The 23,424-nt window shown below is 42.1% G+C and overlaps 1 protein-coding gene across 1 annotated transcript in view; it reads left to right on the forward strand.

Annotated features, from left to right (window-relative positions):
- LOC142216350 (dynein axonemal heavy chain 11-like) overlaps positions 1-23,424 on the forward strand; it is a 249,638-nt gene that overhangs the window by 195,317 nt on the left and 30,897 nt on the right. The window contains exons 65-68 of the mRNA XM_075284114.1: positions 590-709; positions 7,583-7,825; positions 11,385-11,567; positions 21,662-21,777. Coding sequence (XP_075140215.1) covers positions 590-709; positions 7,583-7,825; positions 11,385-11,567; positions 21,662-21,777 — 662 coding nt within the window. The remainder of the gene's footprint in view (positions 1-589; positions 710-7,582; positions 7,826-11,384; positions 11,568-21,661; positions 21,778-23,424) is intronic.

A 23,424-nucleotide genomic window follows, 5' to 3' on the forward strand; every position in this document is an offset into this window, starting at 1 on the left:
ATAGATGTGATGTATAGTTAGATAAATACTAATAAATATGAAATCAATACATATATGAAACATATTAACTAGATAAGAGATGGATTCTAGATAAATTACACATAGTAAATCAGATATTATTTCATGTTTTTCCTAACACAGATTTCTTTCCGATGTACCAGAGCTGTGTTTGCTATAAGGCACAGCTCGGCGTGATATTGTACAGTGTTGTAGAACTACAGATAGATCTGCAATGTTACATGAACTCTCAAAGCGTTAAATAACCTATCCAGCTCTGCTACATCTGTCTTCAATAACATAAGAAACAATATGTATTCTATTACAGTAGAGAACAGAGATAGATCCTGTTAGTATCTGGTAAATAACTGTGCTGAGAAGCCTTAATATAATTTTACGATGTGTTTCGACTATCACATGTCCTCCTGATGTTCTTAGGGTTGTAAAATATATTGTATATGCATGCTATACACTGGCAGCGGAGGAGCAGATGTTTAGTGTAGGAATCTCCATTGATATTGTACACACAATCTTGTCAGCGTCTTTAAGAATGAAGTGTATATCTTTAATAAACGTAAGGTTTTAATATCAGGTTCCATGGGAAGATCTGCGCTACTTATTTGGAGAGATTATGTACGGTGGTCACATCACCGATGACTGGGACAGACGACTGTGCCGAACATACTTGGAGGAGTACATGCAGCCCAATCAGGTAAGTGCAAGTGCCATTAAAATACAGAGTCAGAGCTCCCTCTTCTGGGATCGGAATCACTCAGGTTCATGTTTTCCTCCTCGACGAAGCTTGATCATACTTAGGCTCTTCATTTACTATTCACATACATAGTGCTGGTATTTGAGGAAATGAAGAGTTAGACATGTGGAGTTACATACCTGATCTTTTATTTTATTAAATGTATTCATACAGAAAGCAAAGTCAGACATGAAGCAGTCACTGATTTTTATGAACTGGATAAGATTTCACCCTTGTTAGCAAAAATTTCATTGCATAGTCATAACCGTGGCTTCTATGAATTGTCTTGTAAATTTTCAATAGGTAGTAGGATCAAATTGTGTCTACAAGAGTTAATGGAAGGGATTACGACAGCAGGCAGAGCCTATGAATGAATATGATACATACATAATATACAGGATGTCTTATAGGCTGCTACAGTAGGTTTAAGCAAATGTCATATATTTGTATCAATTCCTCAGTTTTCATCTTTGCTTTCTTTATATAGACATCTGTCCTGGTCATTTGATGGACACACAGCTAAATGGCCAGATATAAGAAACTGCTTCATAAGGCTGTAGTCAGACACAACCTGTTAAATTTAATGATAGGTAGCTTATATGGAGCTTATAGGTCTGTCAAGTACACAAACCCGGCATGGATGACAGCAAAAAAATCCATCATCATGAGCGAAAGGAGCAGAAAATAGCAAATAGTCCTCCTGCTTATGTGTATCTATAAGACAACTATTATTACTCCAGCTTGTCTTAAGCCGAGCCCCTGTGTGACCATCTTATGACCAGTAAGGTATAAATAATGAAGGTCAATATTAAATATATATATATATATATATATATATATATATATATATATATATATATATATATATATATACACACACACACACACACACACACACACACACTCTGGGATCCATAATTCAAACGTAAGACTTTGTGTCCACTTTTACAAACTCAAAAATCCTTAGAAATGGCTTTTGCATAACAAGTAGAATATTCATAATAATATATAATAATATATAAACATTGGAACAAAACTTTCCTAAATTCTTGTGAAAGTGCATGTGTAAGAAACTCTGCACTTAATACATTTCATACTATATTAATAAGGTATAATATGTCTTTATTTTGGAGTCGGACTGGATACATTTCTACTGGTTCCACTGAAGAATGACTCCAATGCTACAATGTTACATAACAGAACCAACATGTAGTTTGACACAAACTAGTTAATGAGAAATGTATCAGTGTATGAAAATTAATGTGGTAAATACTGTCTATACATTATGTTTGCCTGCCTATGCAATGAAGCTATAAATAGTATGATAATAATAGTAATAATAATAATAGTAATAATAATAATAATAATTGTCATAAGTAGAAGCAAAAGGATTAGCAATCTGAATTTTCTATCTATCTATCTATCTATCTATCTATCTATCTATCTATCTATCTATCTATCTATCATTCCTCATATCTATCTATCTATCTATCTATCTATCTATCTATCTATCTATCTATCTATCTTTATATTTAGAAATATACTTACATATATATTTCTAGATCAAATTTATATATATATATATATATACACACACAAACGTATTGGGTTCACTTCCGAAAGCTTTAATAAAATTGCATGTAGAATTGTAATATCTTGTATGTGTTACACTTTAGTACATTGCCTCAATTAGTGTCATGCAGTATAATGTAGAGATATTGCAATCTACAAAACATAGGAGCACAGACGATACACACGGTAATGGCATATAATGGATTTTTCTCTGCACTATGCATGTCATTGGAGATGTTTTTATTCATTGAAATGAACTGTGATTACATTAGGTAGAAGAACTTACAGTAGTGAGTTTCTATGGTTATTCTAATATTGCATGAAAAATCTTCAAGGACAGAGGTGTTTTCAAAGTCTTCTTAAGAAAATTAAGCATAAGCCCACAGTGTTTTCAGGGGTAGCACTGCATGCACCTTCCACCAGCAGCTTCCAGAACTTTGAGGCCGCTAGAGCAGATGATCTGTGCGGGGTGGTTGGACCTAAAACAGATCACATCCTCATGACCTCCCCTGTGGATAGGTCATCAGTATGAAAATTCTATTTGGGGACACAAAAGCCCTTTAAATATTTTTTTTATTATTATTATTTTTTATGGGAAGCCCACACATTTTTATTGATGCCAATTGGCAATTCTGGCATAATTTTTGTTAGGATTTTCTTTTTTAAGCCATTCACCGTGAGAGTAACATTACAGTTGGATTACAGATGGATCATTACGGATGCAGCAATACTCAATATGTGTGTTATTTTATTGTTTTTTTTAAATGATCTGCGTGAATGTGTTGTTAGGATTTTACTGTGTGTTTTTCTTTTCTTCATGTGCAATGTCTCAACTAATTATAAGCATTATAAGACCAATGTAGTGTGTAGTCTTATAATGCCTGTCATAATAAGTACTTTATAGAAGACAGCTTTGGGGGTCATATAAAGGCATTATACCCCTGCGATCTCCTTCACATAGGAGGGAGCTTTCTACCTCCAAATCCTTTTAGATGCCGCAGTCACTATTGACTGCAGCAACCAAAGGGTTAAATTCCTAGGCAGTTTGCTGAGCCCGGCAGATGATTACACAATTGGGCACCCACATCTCACGGTGTAGGAGACCCCGCATTATCCCACCACATATGATGCAGAAAGTCAGTTGCAACAGTATAAGTCTCATTAGTGATCGACGTAGTCTATACGTCAGTCACTCATGGGTTAAATGAAATCTCATTGACTTTACTGGGACGGTAAATTTCTGCCTTTTCTTCCCACTGCCTTTCTGCAACATGTGGGGCCTCATCCTTAGTAGATCGCAAAAAGAAAAAACTTGTAAGTAAAACACAAAAGCAAAACTGATGTCAGATTGATTTCCACAAAAGATATTTGAAGCACCTACTGTAAGTGCCAGTCCCATGACGTCACAATGGCTCCCACTACCCAGCTTCAAAAACCACTCAAGCACTAGCAAAGTTTCGGTTGAAAGCCATGCGGATAACACCTACAAAGTAAGCTTAAGGTCCCATGTTGTGGAAACGCAGCATTTTTCGTTGCAGATTTTGCTGCGTTTTTTTTTAAAGCCAAAGTCAGGAGTGGATTGCAAAGGAATGTGAAACATAAAGTTAGCTCTTAGATGTTTCCCTTGTGTTAAATCCACTCCTGACTTTGTCTCAAAAATCGCTGAAAAATATGCAACATAACACACAGCGTCCCCGCAACGTGGGGCCTCAACCTAAATGAACATGCAGAAGTCGCACTTTACGCTACATTTTTTGGTTGCAGCACGTGGATGTCACCTGTCATCCACTTTACTAATACAATACATTGTAGCGAGTTAGCTGTAGCCTTCTAAAAGGTGACGTTTTGCTCTCAGAACCCCGGTCATAAAAGGGTTAAGGTTATTTTTCCAAAGCTGGGCAATACGTCCGCCTTCTATACTGATACAATGGCCCATACAGCTGTACGGGTCTATGCATAAAGATACACTTGTTTTTAATTGAAAACATATCCGCCCATTTGCAAATTCAATTATTTTTCGGAACATTCTCTCTAAGTTTTACCAAATGTCCTTTATTTCCATATTAAAGAGGAGAAAAAAAAACAATGAAAAAATTGTTTTATTGTGACTGGTAAGATTATGGAAAGCAGAACGGTGTAAAGAAGTGTTTGAGTTAAGATCTTGAAGACAGTATGTAACGCAATTACAGTAATGACAATCATATTGCTGGGACAATCTAAGCTCTATGTGGCAGGTTTAATTGTAAGGCAAACATATCCAAGATGGGACAGAAAAGCAATGTCGTGTTAACCTTCCTCATTATCGCCACTTCCTGCTCTGTATTGTGTCAGCGACATCTCAGAGGGATAATCACACTGTATACATGTAGTCATTGTGCCAGAGGAAATTTCACTGGAGCGGCCATTGTTAGAGATATACCACGGATGTAACGAGATCTGTGTGTATTAGATTGGGAGATGATGCAGAAAAGAACAACATTACATCAAGCCGGTAATGAATAATTATCATGATAAACCCATATTTCTATTAGATGTCTATTATCCCTTTTGGGGACCACCACACAGTGGCAAGTCGTCATACAGTGCTATATGGGGAAATTTCCCCGTCTAGCTGGCCTCAAGCGATGCTTGGCCATAAACGTACAGTCAGCGTTCCAGCTGCCATTGCTTCAAAAAAGTAACCCCCTCTGTTGGTTCAAAAAGTCATTTGTATATTGACAAAAATGGTGATCTTGGCAATGGAGGTGCCAATTCACAAGGGAAAAACACAGTACTGGGTTGATGTTCTTGAGTTCTAATGATAGACTCCCTTTAATTCTGCCTTGACAACCCAATTCATGGAGCTCTTGCTTTCAATTCCCTGGTTTCCAAGTCAAAAATTGCCCCAAATGTTGTTATAACGCAGCGCCAGTCCAGGATATTGCCAGAGTCAGAGCTTGTGTGTCCCCATAGACATGTTTATTAGCGACAACCTTTCATAGGTCCCATTTTGTAGCCCCTATGGGTCCTACTAGTTTTTTTTTCCATTAAAAAACGTTTTATTAAGGTTTTCAATAAAAGAAAAAGAACAACTAAAGCTATAAACAGGGAGTAGGGGGGAGAACCCCCAAAACGCAACTGTTAACAAAAGGGAGAGGATGGGGGAAAGCTCTAGACACAGCAGGGTAATACAAAACAAATTAACAATGAAGTCCAACTCGAGAAGTACAGAAAACTGAGCAAAAATGAGGCAACACGGTGGCTCAGTGGTTAGCACTGCAGCCTTGCAGCGCTGGAGTCCTGGGTTTGAATTTCGCCAAGAACAACATCTGCAAGGAGTTTGTATGTTCTCCCTGTGTTTGGGTGGATTTCCTCCCATTCTACAAAGACATACTGATAGGAAAAAAAATGTATATTGTGATCCCTACAATCTACATAAAAAAACGTGCAAGAAAGGAGGACAAAGAAGAAAAGAGGAGGGGGCCTAAGAACATAGGGATGCCACAAAGTTCAAAGAGTGCACCTAGGGTGGGAGAGAAGGAGGAGAGAAAGGGAGGTGAGCGATAAAAGGTATGCCAGAGTAGCCATATTCTTTGGTGAGCAGCATCGTTTTGTGATAGTATAGAAACCATGTTTTCCATCTGGTGGATATTCAGTATTTCATGAAACCAGTCTATTAATGTAGGGGGATGTAGATTTCCAAAAACATGGAATTACCGACCTGGCCGCAACCAGCATAAAGCTGATCAAACAATGGACATACATCTGAATACAGAAAGAAGGAGCGGGGCTGAATTGTCCTCCCGGACCTACTACTTTTTAGCTCCTTGGCCATAGGAACATAGCCGATAAATCTGGTTGATAAGTAGGAAGCATTCTCCACACACGCACATATTTCTAGTCACATAAATAGTCCAGACATTTGTGGTTATTTCAGCCCAGTGTCAGGTTAAAATCATTGACTCAAATTGATCTTTTTTTTAAGTAAGATGTCGCCTTAAAGAATTGTTGGGTTTTTAGTTACTTTCTACACTGTCCCGCCACTTGTCTGGGCACCTTGCTCATATATTTGCTATAGGATGCAGTTATCAAGGGTGTAACTTGAGGAGGTGCAAAGGGTGCACCAGGACCCAGGAGCCTTAGGATTCCCATAAGCACTGGCATCAGTATTGAGATTGCAGCTTCCATCTGACCCATAAACCAAGAAGACCCACAGATTACCCCTAACCACACTAAGGTGGATTAAACTCCTTAGCACCTGTAACCATCACTATCAAGAATTCACTGTAGGGATGAGGTAGGGGGCCCAGGACAAAAGATTTCACCGAGGGCCACAAGACTTTAGTTACGCCACTGCCAGTTATGTTTCATAGCAGTTTCACTGGTTATGATGTAAGTGATACATACGTTATACAGGCTTATTGAGCAATGGTTATGTAATATAGCATCTTGTGTATGGTAAAGGGGTTCACATAGGCATGAAGCCCACCAGAGTATTCTTTAGTATAAGCCAAACCTTGCATTCTTTTATGCAGTGCGGCCTCATGCGTTTTCCCCTTTGGTTCACTTCATCCTCTCTTGTATCTTTCCAAAACAGATTTCTTTTAAGGATCAGGAAAAAAAAAAAAGTGTAAGCAATCAGACACCCCCTCCCCCTGCCAATTCCAAGTCATCATGCCGGAGACTGAAGATCATCCTACAGAACTATTTTCTCCTTTGATGAGATTTACAGCACCGCATACACTGTAGCCTTATGTTCCATGATATGTTTCCAGCCTCATATTTTAAGCCTTAAAATACTTGACCCTTAATATTATTCATGCTGTAAGTTAGTCAAACTTGCTGCACAGAGCAATAGAAGCAGCATGCACCGAGCCAGACGTTCTCTTGATCTCTTGTAACAATGACTGAAAAGAATTGCAGGGACAAGAGAATTAAGGACAGAGATCCCGCTGGTCAAAGCACAGGAAACTTGGATCTGTAGCCACCCTGCTAAGAAGGATTATTTCTGTTTTCTGTCATATTCAATGAAACTCTGTTATAACACAAATCTAAGGGTCCCCAGTGGTCTAAAGGAGGAGAAAAGAAAACAAACATGGAAAATAAAAACTGTATAGACACGATGGCAGCCCATGATATCTGCCAACACAGTCTGGACACTTTTCTTGAAATAATGTCACCGATGGTAATTTTCTCCAAGTCTCTACCAATATCCCCAGGAGATTTAGTGTGAAGTATTTTTTGTTATGATGATTACATCCAATGTTCTCTTTTTTTCTCCAGTTTGATAGGAAGCTCGCCTTAGCTCCTGGATTTGTGATACCCTCTAACCTTGACTATCAAGGCTACCATAGATACATTGATGAGATGTTGCCACCTGAGAGCCCCGTCCATTATGGCCTCCACCCTAACGCAGAAATTGAATTCTTAACTGTGACTTCAGACAATCTCTTCCGTACATTGTTAGAATTACAGTCACGAGATTCTATAAACGGGGAAGGAGCACCTCAGACTGAGGAGGAAAAGGTTAGTACAATTATTCTGAGCATGTACCGGCTACGACTAAGACTTTGTGTGTCATCTTCACATGGAATATCGTCTTGTGTTTCCCATTATTTCATGGGCCAGAGTCCTCTGAATGCTGGTGGTGTGTTTGTTAATGCAACATGATAGTATACTGTCCATAGGTGTACAGGAGGATATATATGAAAATATTACATATTCCAAATAGTAGGATAGACATAACAAACGAAAGAAAGAAAGGAAATTATTTGCACCGACGTTTACATTGTGCAAGGGTCCATGGAAATTATTAATAGTTGGTATCTATGGAACCATTGGTGTAGATCAAGACACGGATAAGGGCTGGAAAATAAGACTGGGGTGAGACATATTATAGATGTACATGAATATACAGGAGGTTGACAATTTTGGATGGACAAAGAGGGGCAGAGTGTGTAATAAGATGGAGGGACGTCCAACAGAACAGGTGTTTATGCCATGCCTGGGATGTCTAATGCATAGATGTCATATGGATGGATATAGAAATAGGTAGGAGGAAGGATCACACCTAGAGGGAGCCTGTCACGTTGAACATGTAGTCTGATCTGCAGGCAGTATATTATAGAGCACGTAGAGCTGAGCAGATCACAATATACTTTTATGGGAACAGATTCAGAATAACAATGAATAAAATCTCTGCCCCCTCTGGTTTCGGAGTCTGGAGGACGGTTCCAATGATCGATAGCTATCTCTGTATGCAAAATCACCCACAGAAGTCAATTATTAGGTGATGCATCTACTGGACGTCTAAGCCCAAAACTCATTTGAAAGCACGACTGTCTTTAGTATGCACATGATTGTACCTGAAGATGTCAGCCCTTATCTTTAGCCTCCAGTCCTTCTACCCTGTAAGCCACATGGGGTGATCTAGGTAGTACGGAGGATTAGAAATGTGATAAAAGTTTGACAGTTTGCAGCTGGAAAACCTGAGAAAGATCTCCAAGTAAAAGGGGCCACCAAAGAGAACAATTCACAGAAATAATACCTTCCATGGTTAGGACAAGGGACTCACATTTATACTGTACATGGCCTCACCAAATGTAAGACAACCACAGAGAATTTTCTGCGTGTGCTCCAATAAACACATCTGGGTTTAGACCCAAGTTAGCCAAACACATGAAATTGTTGTCAGCCTAAAACTTGCCTGACTTCACCATAAAGATGCAAGGCTTGGCCGAGCAGTGCATGTATAGAGAATGGGTAAGGGGAGAAAGCTATTGCCAGAAATGTCTCATCAACGACAAAAGGATTAGGCTATTGAAATCTAACTGGAAATCCAACTGCCCAATCTTCATCTCACCTCACATCTGCTAAGGAAGGGGGGGGGGGGGGGGTCAGGATCAGTCTCAGAAAACCCCTTTAAGCTTCTCATACCACTGCACTCATATCCTGGGCTCATGGTCGCAGATCTCCTCCCATGAATTTTGCACTAACCCAGGAGGAAGCACATCTGGAGAACAGGGAGTTTTAGGGACAAAGAGCAAACAGGTTTATAATGTCAAGTTTCCAGCACTAAGACCCTCATTTACTCATTTATAGACAATATTTGATAAGCTGAGAAGAGTCATCAATGGTCTGCATGCAGTGACATTGGGTACCATGAGAATAGGTTAGTGCCTCCTGTAACATAACCTTATCCCAAACACTGTACTGTATAGAAACAAGGTGAGATTTACATTTTAGGTAATTTTAGATTCAGAAGAACTGAGAGAGGTTGTTATAGCTCAGTAGGCAATTTTTATTTAATTTTTTAAAATGTAGATTGTGAGCCTCATATAGGGATCACAATACACATTTTTTTTTCCTATCAGTATGTCTTTGTAGAATGGGAGGAAATCCACAAAAACACGAGGAGAACATACAAACTCTTTGCAGATGTTGTTCCTGGTGGGATTCGAACTCAGGACTCCAGCGCTGCAAGGCTGCAGTGCTAACCACTGAGCCACCGTGTTATTTTTGACACACCCAGACTGAAGTGCTTCAGGCCTACCAGATATAATAATTCTGGCCACCCACTCTCCAGAAAACCGTAGGAAATTGACAATAGTACCCTTCACACTTGGGTGTCTCCTATTGGACCAATATGGTGTCAGAGCCAGGGCCTAACAGAAGATTGTCTGGTGGGTTCATCCAAACTGGACTCACCTGATCTTGATAGCATACTAAACATTTACACATTTCTCTATTGATAATTTCAGACATCTGCAAATTTTGGTGATAGAGGCCCAGTAAAATATTCCAAATGCAACTCTGACTACAGCATACCACAAACTAATATCATCAGCCAGAGCAAGTGTCATTAAAAAAAAAAGTCAAAATGATATTTTTTTTTGTTCATGTATTCATAAATGATATTTTGTAATTGTTCTATTTGCTCATTAAAGTCACTTGAAGACACAGAAGCCTTGTGCAGGTATTGCCTTTTAGATCAAATCCCAAAGGATAAGTAAAATCTCAGACCTTTTCCTTGGTGAAGACAACTCATTAAAAGTGGAGAGTTTAATGAAGAGCATCATTGTGATCTAAGGATGATCCCAGGCAGGAGCCTCTGCTATAGAAGATCTCATTAACGTGTTTAGAAGATGCTTTATTTATTTTGCGTATCTGCTATGTAAATTTCCCAGTTAATGTCAGTGATTGACCATGCTGGGACTTCAATAGGGATTCTATAACCTACTCCCGATAAGTATATTATTGGGCTACTCTTTAGAAGCCATGCACATCCCGGTAGTCCCATTTCAGTGTAGTGCAGATATCATGGTATACACAAGGGAATTCATGTGTTCGGAGGAATAAACTAATAGACTTATTACTTCCTCGAGATTCCCTGGAGCGTCAACCTTTCCCGTTCACCAGATGACCTCCGCACTGATAGCATGCTCATTAGAAATGTGACTGTACAATTATATATATTGCTAAACAAGAGACACATAAGCAGTACTAAGTACCAAGTGCATGTATGGATGAAAGCAAGTGCAAAGGTGTGTGGATTTGTGCACCATTTTTTGCTATAGGTCTCTCTGAGGGATGTCGACACATGTACCTATTGCCTTTTAGCATTGAGGACCTGGGTTTGGATCTGTCAAGTTCTACCTGTGCATTGCATTTATATCTTCTCCCCATGTTTACATGAGTTTCTACCCAGTGCTTTGATTTCTTCCCATACTCCAAAAAACATACCACTAGGGAATTTATAATGTGAGCCCGACTAGCAACAGTGAGTGTTGACTTGACTGTAAACCGCTGCGGAATATGTTAGTGCAAAAGAAATGCATCAATATCATTTACTATACGTAATCTCATTTAGCAGGAATATTTGCATTAATTATTCCCATTGTTTTGCTCCGTTATAGAAGGAGAACAACAAAAATGATGACAGTGACGCATCTGTCACGTGATGATCACTGACTATAATGGAGTCTGTCAGGTTCTTGTTACAATGTCCATTATTTTAGCATCCTGGACAGAATCTGCAATGGAAAACCCTCCCAAGTAACTACAACACATGATGTTATTCTCTCAGGTTAAAGCATTCCTGGATGACATCCTAGATAAACTCCCCGAAGGATATAACATGGCAGATATAACCTCAAAGACGACGGATCGGTCTCCATACATCCTTGTGTGCTTTCAAGAATGTGAGAGAATGAATCTCCTCCTTAATGAAATCAGACGTTCTCTAAAGGAGTTGGATCTTGGTCTCAAGGTATGAACTAACTGTACTAGATACATTAGATAAGGTACACATGCAATATATCCATACATGTCATAATAACATGACTACACGCTTACACTCTTGTACTTGTTATAGTGCCACATTGTGTTCTTATGATTCCGTCTCTGAATGTCATTTGTTGGTGGGCACACGTGTTTAGTAACTCATTCCGACTGCGGGAATCTCCTTGAAGGAAGGGTGAATCCTGCTATTGTCCATGCCAACTAATAAGAACCAGTGCCGGACACTTCAGAGGATATAGAGAGTATCCCAGAGGCTTTACAACTCTGGATATGGTACATCATATGGTGGTAAGAAAGTACAGTATGCTGCCCCCGTCATCTGCAATTGCTTGGTAGCAGGAGACACTGCCTGACTGACAAGTGCAATTCATAGGGATGCTGAGGAATGGGCCCTCCGTGGGATAAGATGTTAGGTTATATATACAGTCCTATGAAAAAGTTTGGGCACCCCTATTAATCTTAATCATTTTTAGTTCTAAATATTTTGGTGTTTGCAACAGCCATTTCCGTTTGATATATCTAATAACTGATAGACACAGTAATATTTCAGGATTGAAATGAGGTTTATTGTACTAACAGAAAATGTGCAATATGCATTAAACCAAAATTTGACCAGTGCAAAAGTATGGGCACCTCAACAGAAAAGTGACATTAATATTTCGTAGATCCTCCTTTTGCACAGATAACAGCCTCTAGTCGCTTCCTGTAGCTTTTAATCAGTTCCTGGATCCTGGATGAAAGTGTTTTGGACCATTCCTCTTTACAAAACAATTCAAGTTCAGTTAAGTTTGATGGTCGCCGAGCATGGATAGCCCGCTCTCAAATGATCTGAAAACAAAGATTGTTCAACATAGTTGTTCAGGGGAAAGATACAAAAAGTTGTCTCAGAGATTTAACCTGTCAGTTTCCACTGTGAGGAACATAGTAAGGAAATGGAAGACCACAGGGACAGTTCTTGTTAAGCCCAGAAGTGGCAGGCCAAGAAAAATATCAGAAAGGCAGAGAAGGAGAATGGTGAGAACAGTCAAGGACAATCCACAGACCACCTCCAAAGAGCTGCAGCATCATCTTGCTGCAGATGGTGTCACTGTGCATCGGTCAACAATACAGCGCACTTTGCACAAGGAGAAGCTGTATGGGAGAGTGATGAGAAACAAGCCATTTCTGCACGTACGCCACAAACAGAGTCACCTGAGGTATGTAAAAGCACATTTGGACAAGCCAGCTTCATTTTGGAAGAAGGTCCTGTGGACTGATGAAACAAAGATTGAGTTGTTTGGTCATGCAAAAAGGCGTTATGCATGGCGCCCAAAAAAAACAGCATTCCATGAAAAATACTTGCTACCCACTGTAAAATTTGGTGGAGTTTCCATCATGCTTTGGGGCTGTGTGGCCAATGCCGGCACCGGGAATCTTGTTAAAGTTGAGGGTCGCATGGATTCCACTCAGTATCAGCAGATTCTTGAGAATAATGTTCAAGAATCAGTGACGAAGTTGAAGTTACGCCGGGGATGGATATTTCAGCAAGACAATGATCCAAAACACCGCTCCAAATCGTCTCAGGCATTCATGCAGAGGAACAATTACAATGTTTTGGAATGGCCATCCCAGTCCCCAGACCTGAATATCATTGAACATCTGTGGGATGATTTGAAGCGGGCTGTCCATGCTCGGCGACCATCAAACTTAACTGAACTTGAATTGTTTTGTGAAGAGGAATGGTCCAAAATACCTTCATCCAGGATCCAGGAACTGATTAAAAGCTACAGGAAGCGACTAGAGGCCGTTATCTTTGCAAAAGGAGGATCTACTAAATATTAATGTCACTTTTCTGTTGAGGTGCCCATACTTTTGCACCGGTCAAATTTTGGTTTAATGCATATTGCACATTTTCTGTTAGTACAATAAACTTCATTTCAATCCTGAAATATTACTGTGTCCATCAGTTATCAGATATATCAAACTGAAATGGCTGTTGCAAACACCAAAATATTTAGAACTAAAAATGATTAAGATTAATAGGGGTGCCCAAACTTTTTCATAGGACTGTATATGGAATAAAATGGACAACACTTGGACCGATGAAGAGCTACGGTACCGGGACCGCTAGCTCTTCATCTGGGGCACAGATCGTGAAAGCCGACAGTGCGCTGAATTCAGCGCACTGTCGGCTTTCCAGCAGTATATAGAACTGCCTGTGCCCCAAACCATGAAAGGTCTCTTTAAGACTGAAAAATAAAGAAGACAGCATTTTTTTTTTTTTTACCCCAAGCCCCCCCCCTCGAAAAAAACTGATGCTCTATGGTGTCTGCACAGAAGGTGTCCATTTAAGAAAAAACAAAAACGGACACCTATCATAACAGACACAAATGGACAGTAACTTATGGCTATCAATTACTGGCCGTTGCCCATAGGCCTCAATGTTAAAAAAACAAACAAAAAAAAAACAGACATTTGCTGTACTTTTTTTCAAATGGATAGAAAAGTCCTGCATGGATGATTTTTTTGTCTGCTTGAAAAAAACAAACATGGTTGTAAATGGACACTAAAAAAACAAAAAGGGACACTAAAGGACACAAAAGGACTAGAGCTGAAATCCCATTGAAATGAATGGAAATTGTAACGGACACAAATGACTTTATCTTTGCAAGATCCTGGTAGAACTTTCCTTTTCCGTGACATCCCCCAACACTGCCAGTACACAAGCCAGCAAGCCCTCCCCCGACTCCTCACACCTCTCAGTAGATTCCCTCACAGAGATTGTATCCCGGCTGGAGAGAGATTTTACTATCTATAAACACAATTATAATAGAAACTGTAATGTCAACGAACTGTCCAGCACAAATGGTGACACAAAAACCATTCACAAACTTATCCAGGAAAATACAAATCTGAGAAAAGAGATAGCAGCCTGCCAGCAAGAGAATGTCAAGCTGTGGGATACAATGACGCAATGCCTACAAGAAATCACAGATCTAAAGGAAGAGTTATCAGGCCTGAAACTACAGACACAAGAGATAAGATCTAAGGAAGAGGGGGAGGAAAACACAACAGACTCTGATCAAGGTACCAATAAGCCAGAAATGCCTCACACATCACAAGAAAGTCCAGAACTGCCCATCACCCCAGACACAGAGCCAGAGAGAACCCAAACAACGAAAACAACAACAAAAACCTCAAACCCAGATATAGTCCTGATCATAGATTCCAATGGCAAGTACATTAATACAAGAAAGCTCTTCCCACGACAAAGAGTCAAGAAAATCCACAGCCCAACCATTGAAAAAGCCAAAACCGTCATTTACAAGCCTTTCTTCACCACCCCGAAACACATTGTCATACACACAGGCACAGAAGATCTCACTGACCAGCCCCAACAGACAGCGGGCCAACTGGTCCAACTAGCAGAGAAAGCAAAGCAACAGTTCCCAGACAGTAGTATCATCCTGTCATCTCTGCTCCCACGAGAAGACATCTCTGAAGCTACCATCATGGGGATCAACAAAGAGCTGGCGACCAGAATCAGACAAACACCAGGCATCACCCTGGCACAACACCCCTCCATAGATAAGCGTCACCTATATGATGACAAACACCTCAATAAACATGGCATCAGCCTCCTAGCGAAGGAATTCAAAGACTTAGTGCTCAACAGAGCCCCCGGGCCTAGACTACAAACAAAACAAAGAGTCATGGAAATAATACCCGACAACCGCCAATATCCAAGACAGAACCCCCCAAAGATGCCACCTATCAAGAAAAAGCCAACCAGAGCAACCCAGAGCACCGACATAGAGACAATAAAGAGAATAGAGCATGCGGTCACTACAATGGCCACAACAGCAATGCACATAAACCAATACCTGGCCAAACTGCAACCAACCAAGAACCCAGCCCGTCCTCTGCAGGACAGCTCATTACAAGGTTTACACACCGAAGATGAAATCACTAACTATCAGTAGTTGGAACATACAAGGGCTGAACGCCTCAGCCTTTGGATCTAAACCAAAAGATCCAGACTTCATAGACAGACTAAAAAACATAGACATTCAAATCCTCCTAGAGACATGGACCCGGGCAGATGACGAGTCCCTAACACCCATGGGCTACAAGGAATTCTCAGTGCCCGCCCAGAAAAATAAGACCACCAAACATGGCCGCCACTCAGGAGGCATACTAATATGGTACAAGGAGGAGCTCAAAGAACACGTAAAAGCTACCAAACGTGGAACCAATCACATATGGATAAAAATAAGCAGCTCCATCCTCAGCGGCCAGCAGGACATCTATCTCTGTGCAGTATACATTCCCCCACCAGGGTCTCCCTACCACGACCCCGACACTTACGAGGTCCTACAAAGGGAAGCCGTCCACTTCCAACTCAAAGGCAGAGTACTAATATGCGGAGACCTGAATGCAAGGACAGGCACAGAGTTAGACTACCTGCCCCCCGACGACAACCCACATATGCACAGTAGTGAGATCCACCACCCAGAACCCACACAGACAAGAAGAAACAGCCAAGACAGAATTGTCAACAAGAGTGGGAGACAACTGCTGAACATGTGCCGAAGCCTAGGACTGTACATAATAAACGGACGTACCACAGGCGATCCCAGAGGACGCTTCACACTAAACTCTCAAGTGGGCAACAGCGTGGTGGACTATGCCATTACAGACGCAGACCTGTCAGACATTGAAGACTTCACAATCGCACCTGACTCCCATCTATCAGACCATAACCAGATCCTACTATACATGAGAACCAGGAACAAAACACCCATACATGAGCCCCAACAGTCCGGCCTCTACAACCTACCAAGACATTTCAAATGGGCCAACCAACAGGCCATAGAATATACCAACGCAACCAACCGACCCGAAATCAAGACACTGCTCACAAACTTCCATACAAACACCTATCAGCCAGACCAACAGGGAGTCACCAGAGCTGTGAAGGATCTCAAGTACATCCTACAGACCACAGCAGAACTAGCAGGCCTGAAACGAACCAAACCCATAAGACAAACCAACAAACAGTCCCACAAATGGTTCGACAGCGACTGCAAAGCACTACGCCATACCCTAAGAACAGCCTCCAACCAAAAACACAGGGACCCCAACAACAAGGAGGTGAGGGAAGCCTACAGCAATCTATGCAAGCAATACAAGGGCACCCTCAGAGAGAAGAAACAGAGATACCTCTCCCACAAAATAGAACAACTAGAGGGATCCCTCCAGGACAGCTCATTCTGGGAGACCTGGCACCACATGGGCACAAAGCCCAAGAAAAACTCTCTCCACATCTAAAATGGCAATATCTGGCTCAACTACTTCAGAGGTCTCTACAAAAACATCCCAGAAGAAGACCTAACCCCAGAACAGCAACAGATAATCACCAAACTGAGGGACATGGAGAAAGTCATCAAAGACTTCCAGAACCCTCTGGACTCACCAGTCACCATAAAAGATATACAGGAAAGAATTGCCGTGCTGAAAGGCAAAAAGGCCAGTGGCCCTGACGGCATCCTACCAGAGATGATCAAATACAGTCCTCCAGCAATACACGCGGCATTGGCAAAGCTATTCACCCTCGTGCTCAATGCTGGACACTTCCCCGAAGACTGGAACAAAGGCCTCATAACCCCCATCTACAAGAATGGGGACCAATATGACCCCAACAACTACAGAGGGATCTGCGTCAGCAGCACGCTGGGGAAACTGTTCAACAGCATCATCAATAACAGAATCCTCACCTTCCTCACACAACACGGGGTCCTCAGCAAGAGCCAAGCAGGGTTCATGCCAAACCACCGCACCACAGACCATATCTACATCCTGCACAGCCTCATCAAGACGCACGTCCACAACACCAGAAGAGGCAAGATATTCGCCTGCTTCGTGGACTTTAAGAAGGCGTTTGATTCAGTATGGCACCCAGGCCTACTTCTAAAACTCCTAGAGAGTGGAATAGGAGGAAGAACGTACGACGTCATCAAGAGCTCCTACACCGGAAACCAGTGCAGTGTGAAGGTGAATGGGAAAAGGACAGCATACTTCCAACAGGCCCGAGGGGTCAGACAAGGCTGTAGCCTGAGCCCAACGCTCTTCAACATCTATATCAATGAACTGGCTACAGCCCTGGAGGCCTCACCAACCCCAGGCCTCACCCTGAACAATCGAGAGGTGAAGTTCCTGCTGTACGCCGATGACCTCCTACTCCTGGCCCCCACCGAGAAAGACCTCCAAGAAAGCCTGTCAGTGCTGGAAAAATTCAGCACCACATGGGCCCTACCCATCAACCAGAAGAAGACCAAAATCATGGTATTTCAGAAGAAGGGCCACAATAAAGCCTCCACCACCCCACAATTCACACTGAACGGCTCCACACTGGAGAAAACCAACAGCTACACCTACCTGGGACTGGAGCTCAGCCAATCAGGAAGCTTCAAAGCAGCAATAGAAACCCTGAAAGCAAAAGCCTGCAGAACCTTCTACGCCATCAGAAGACAACTGTACCACCTCAAACCACCGGTGAGGGTCTGGATGAAGATATTTGACACAGTCATCTCCCCGATCCTTCTCTATGGCAGTGAGGTTTGGGGCCCAGCCACCTACCCAGACCAGTCAAGGTGGGATTCCAGCCCAACAGAGAACTTCCACCTGGAGTTCTGCAAATACCTGCTCCATGTCCATCGCAACACCACCAACATAGCCTGCAGGGCAGAGCTAGGCAGACTCCCCCTATGGCTCACCATACAGAAGAGGGCGCTAGCTTTCCAGGCACACATCCAGGTGAGCAAGCCCGACTCCTACCACCACCAAGCCTGGCTAAGCCACCTGAGCAAACCAGACACTCACCAACCAAACAGCAGCCAACCACCAAACCAAAAACACCAACAGATGATAACCAAGGCCGAAATAAAGGCGACCACAGAGGCAAACAGAGAGCGGTACATTGAAGAATGGAGAAATGAAATAAATAACTCCAAGAAACTCACCGTGTACCAATCCCTACAAAGGGACTACACCATGGCCACCTACCTAGAGAGAATACGCCACCCCAAGCACAGACAGACCCTGAGCCGGTACAGACTGAGCGCCCACAACCTAGAGATAGAGACGGGGCGATACAGGCAGACGTACAAGCCACGGGAGAAGAGACTGTGCCAGCACTGTGACCAGGGGGCCCTAGAAGACGAGACCCACTTCCTGCTACACTGCACCAAATACTCAGCTATGAGGGCCGTCTACTACCAAAGACTCTCTGTCCACATCCCAGACTTCATATCTGCAGACGAGAAGTGGAAACTCTACATCCTACTGGGAGAAGAAGAGGCCACTGTGGAGATCGCTGCCCAATACGTGTCCAGCTGTCACCAAACAAGAGGAAGATGAGACTCCATGGACTGTTATATTTATTCCAAAACACCCGCCCCACCCACCCCCACCTCCCCATATAGCAGCCACCAACGAAGAGGAAGATGAGACTCCACGGACTGTTATTCCCCAAACCAACCGCCCTGCCCCCCCCACCTCCAACCCCCCCCCATATAGCAGTCACCAATGAAGAGGAAGATGAGACTCCATGGACTGTTATAACCCAACCCCCCCCCCATACCCACCACCCACCCACCCAACCCAACTCCCCCCCCCCACCCACTTTACTAGCTTTGGCAATGCCAAATACCTATTCGGACGTGCCAATAAAGCATTTTTTGATTTGATTTATATACAGAGAGAGAGAGAGAGAGAGAGAGAGAGAGAGAGAGATAGTATGATAGTCTCCAATATCTCAAAGGCTAATGGCCACCAGTTTACCGATTCTGTGCATCTTGCAAAGCTTTAACATAATCTCTATAAATGAGAATATTTACCTTCCAGACAATCGATAGTCTGTCTCCATCTAACGCTCACATGTGTAACTCTCATTTTGGCCTAACTCTGCAGAATAAAAAATACTCAGGAATGATTGTACATCCGACAGTAGCTAAATGAGTCCCAAAGAGACTAGACTAGCTCCTCAGCTCTGGATGTGGTCCTTGCAAGATCAGTGTCTTCTTTTGGCATATTGATAGACAAGTGTTGAGAGTTGCACTTCAAGCTGTGTCTGTGCTGTTTGCAAATGGAAAACTGGTGTTTTCCAGGAATATAAAGAGAGAGAACTGTTTGGAAAAGAGAAGAGAAAATATCTTTAAGGAACCTTCCTAAATACTGTCTCTATGTCATTATTTTTATTATAATATTTTAATCAAAAGAAATAATAAATGATAAATACCTGAAATGTTACTACATCTGTATTTGTAGAATAAAATGAAATGACAGTGTCAGAGCTTATTAAAAATGTACCTTAAAGGGTTGGTACACGGGAGAGGTAATAAATGGATGACTGCAGGTGGGCCAACAATATGGAGAACAGGGATTCCTAAGTTCTCTGTATGAATACATGGCTTGTGCACAACCATCGCTCCATTCACTGTGTATTGTAGTGATGGGATAACCAAGTACCATCTTTTTCACAGTCCCATAGAAATGAGACTTTACACAAGAGACTTGGGAACTTCTGTTTCATCAAAGCTCTCGGTCTTCTAGTGTTCATACACTTATCACATACACTGTGGATAAGTGATCAATGGTGTTCGTTGGTCAAGCCCTTAAACAATTATTTTTCCTTACTAAGTATATCCATCCCCTAACCACACGTTAGATGATAAATCACAGTGACTCCACCGATCACTAATATGTGGTTCATGACCTAAGTCTCCTGTTCTTCATCTACACAACCATACTCAGGACTCATTCTATAATTGTGGCAGTCAAGCAGGTGCACACTACAGCTCTATGCAGACTCTTCAGGCAAACACCAACAACCAAGCACAACAGGGTGGGCAGGTGTGTAACAAGGAGTCATGGGGCCCCGCTCTACCGTCCATGGCTGCCTTACGTAGCAAGATCATAACTAGAAAAGTGTACAGTTATATTGGTATCCTTTACACACAGGGATAATACATACAATGATGTCACAGTACAGAGATAATACACACAGTGATGTCACAGTACAGGGATAATATAATACACAGTGTCACTATGTCCTCTGCCCTGTTTACACTTATGCCTAGGGGAAAGCTTTCTTCTGTTGCCTCACAGGCAGACATGGATGGACTATGGGCCCCCAAACATGGATGTAATTATCAGTATGTCAGGCATTATAAATAATAAAGGGCTTAAACGGCCGATCATTATTAATACGTGGCACAGTTAGCAACCATTGTGTATAACACACACAGACACTGAGAAAGGAAGTGATAGACTGGATACAGATCACTGAAGGTGCGTTCACATAGTTAATCCAGGGCAGTTTTCCTCTGGTGCCACCAGATTTAAAAACCATTGACTGTATAATTTTTGGATCTGATGTAATAGGTACAGGTCTGGTGTTGTGTCCTTTTTGAGGCTATGAACCCAGCCTGAGAGATCAATAAATGAAAATAAAGACAGGTAAAGTAGGAACTAAAATACCCTGGACACACATAATACTGAAGGTGATTGTTGCGAAATGGGGCTCCATTCTACATTTCTCTATGGGGCCTGATAGTTCCTTCTTATCCTTCTGCCCTTGTTGCAATTGGCCTGGAACCTGTACATCTCCTGTAACTACTACACTGGATTTCTGAATAGACGTGATGAGCCATTATTACTATAGTTCCCTGTTCCGAGCAGGAAGCTTTCACCTTGTGCTTTTTCCTTGTATAAGTGAGAATTTTAGGCTTTAGGCAGGAAAATAATTATGCAGAAAAACATGTTTAATGTGTCCACTTTTGCAGCACATTCCAGACACATAACCTGAAATACTTTAGTTATTGTTACTACTTAATATTCCTTTTAGTAAATGAGTTATGTGTCTGGTGAAAGCCGAGGCTTCTGCATTGTTCAGGCGTCAACTTGCAGCACCTTGTGTATTTCTGAGAGAGGCAAAAAGCGGGCTCTTTACCATTTATCATGTCATCTTATCACAGCCGCTATCTGAAAAGCAAATCGCTCACTAATGTTTTCTTTTGTTAGGGTGAGTTAGCAATCTCTTCCGAAATGGAGCAACTGCAGTCAGCCCTATTTTTTGATAATGTACCTGACACTTGGATGAAGCTGGCTTATCCATCAACGTACAACCTGGCTCAGTGGTAAGGCTGCTTCTGCTATTCTGGGAAAGGCCGTCCTGTGCCTGTGGCTATACCTGATTAATACTATGTAACCAATAGTTTTCTAATGTATTAACACAAAGCTGACTGCTGATTCCTCTGCTGAGAGTACCGACATTCTGAGGCCGAAGCTGACATCTTTCTCTATGAAATCTATATACAAATACTCTTCATCAAGGAAAATGTCAGTACGGCCGGGGCCCTACAGCACAGCAATAAAGACTGCATTTACATTATCTGTAAAGTGGATGGCTTCTGGCTATTCCCATCCATACATTGTAGAAAAATATCCACAGTGGATTCGATTTATCGAATGAAAGCGTTTTTGTAAATCACAGAATGTCAATTATACCTACAGAAACACTGGCTTTTTCCTTATAGGCATAATAGGGACAGAAAGTCCACAGGAAAACTCTGCAGGCTTTCTGTGAAAAGTAAAACAAATGCAACAAAATCTGCAACAAAAGCTGCATTTCTGTAACATGAGGCCTCAGGGGGCGTTCGCACTTTCCCCCAATGTACAGTGTGTGCATTGTGCCAGGTTTCTGTTCTCAGCCCCAGCGAAACTGGACAGGGGACGGAAACTCGGCAGTCAGCTTTAACCCCTTAACGCTCAGGTCATTAATAGTACGTCCTTGCAAGTAGCACGTTAGCGCTCAGCTCAGTGCTATTACTGACCTGTAATAGCGCGGGCACAGCTTCTGTGCCCGGGCCATTACTCTCGGCACCCGGTTGTATTACACAGCCGAGAGCCGGGATGAGCTGCCCCAGTCAGTCTCCGGTCGGAGCTCTGCTTCGATCGGCAATTTTAACTCTTCAGATGCCACGGACAAACATGTCTGTAGCATCTAAAGCGTTGCGCAACATACCAACCCCCTTGGCACCCCCCACGGCAAGATCGGGGGGGTGCCCTGATGAATTTTATGTAGCCCGGGGTCTGGCTAGTGACCCCAGGCTGCTAGGACCCCAGTATATCTGGTTGATCCTGCCGTGATGCCGGAAGTGTGTCTATGCGTCTCCTTAGACACACTTCCTCTATAGCCTGCAATACACGTGTATTGCAGGCTATAGTACTGGACCAGCAATCAAAGTATTACTGGTCCAAGTATCCTTATAGGAAAAATAAAAAATGTAAAAAAAAATTAAAAAAAATAAAATAAAGTGTCTGAAATAAATACCGTATATACTCGAGTATAAATCGACCCGAATATAAGCCGACCCCTCCCTAATTTTACCACAAAAAACGGGAAAAACTTATTGACTCGAGCATAAGCCGAGGGGGGAAAATGCATGACATTCTGTTTGTGCTCATGTTAATTCTAGCCGGCTTCAGGCCTATATGGTAATATCCCAGATGTCACGTGGTCTGGGATATTACCATATAGGCCCAAAGCCTGTGGTAGTAGTAATAGCCTGTTACTGCTAGCACAGGCTTTGGGCCTATATGGCAACAGGCTGCTACTGCTACCATAAGGCTTTGGGCCTGTATGATAATTCCCCAGACGTCTGGGGCATTATCCGTCTGATAACCCAGCTACAATAAGGAAATCATGGCCGGGTTCCTGACAAGTCCCAGACCATAGAAAGTTTCTGCATTAGTGGTCATATCCATTGGCAACTGATCAAGAT

This window comes from Leptodactylus fuscus, chromosome 8 (assembly GCF_031893055.1).
Source record: "Leptodactylus fuscus isolate aLepFus1 chromosome 8, aLepFus1.hap2, whole genome shotgun sequence".
NCBI classification, from domain to species: Eukaryota; Metazoa; Chordata; class Amphibia; order Anura; family Leptodactylidae; genus Leptodactylus; species Leptodactylus fuscus.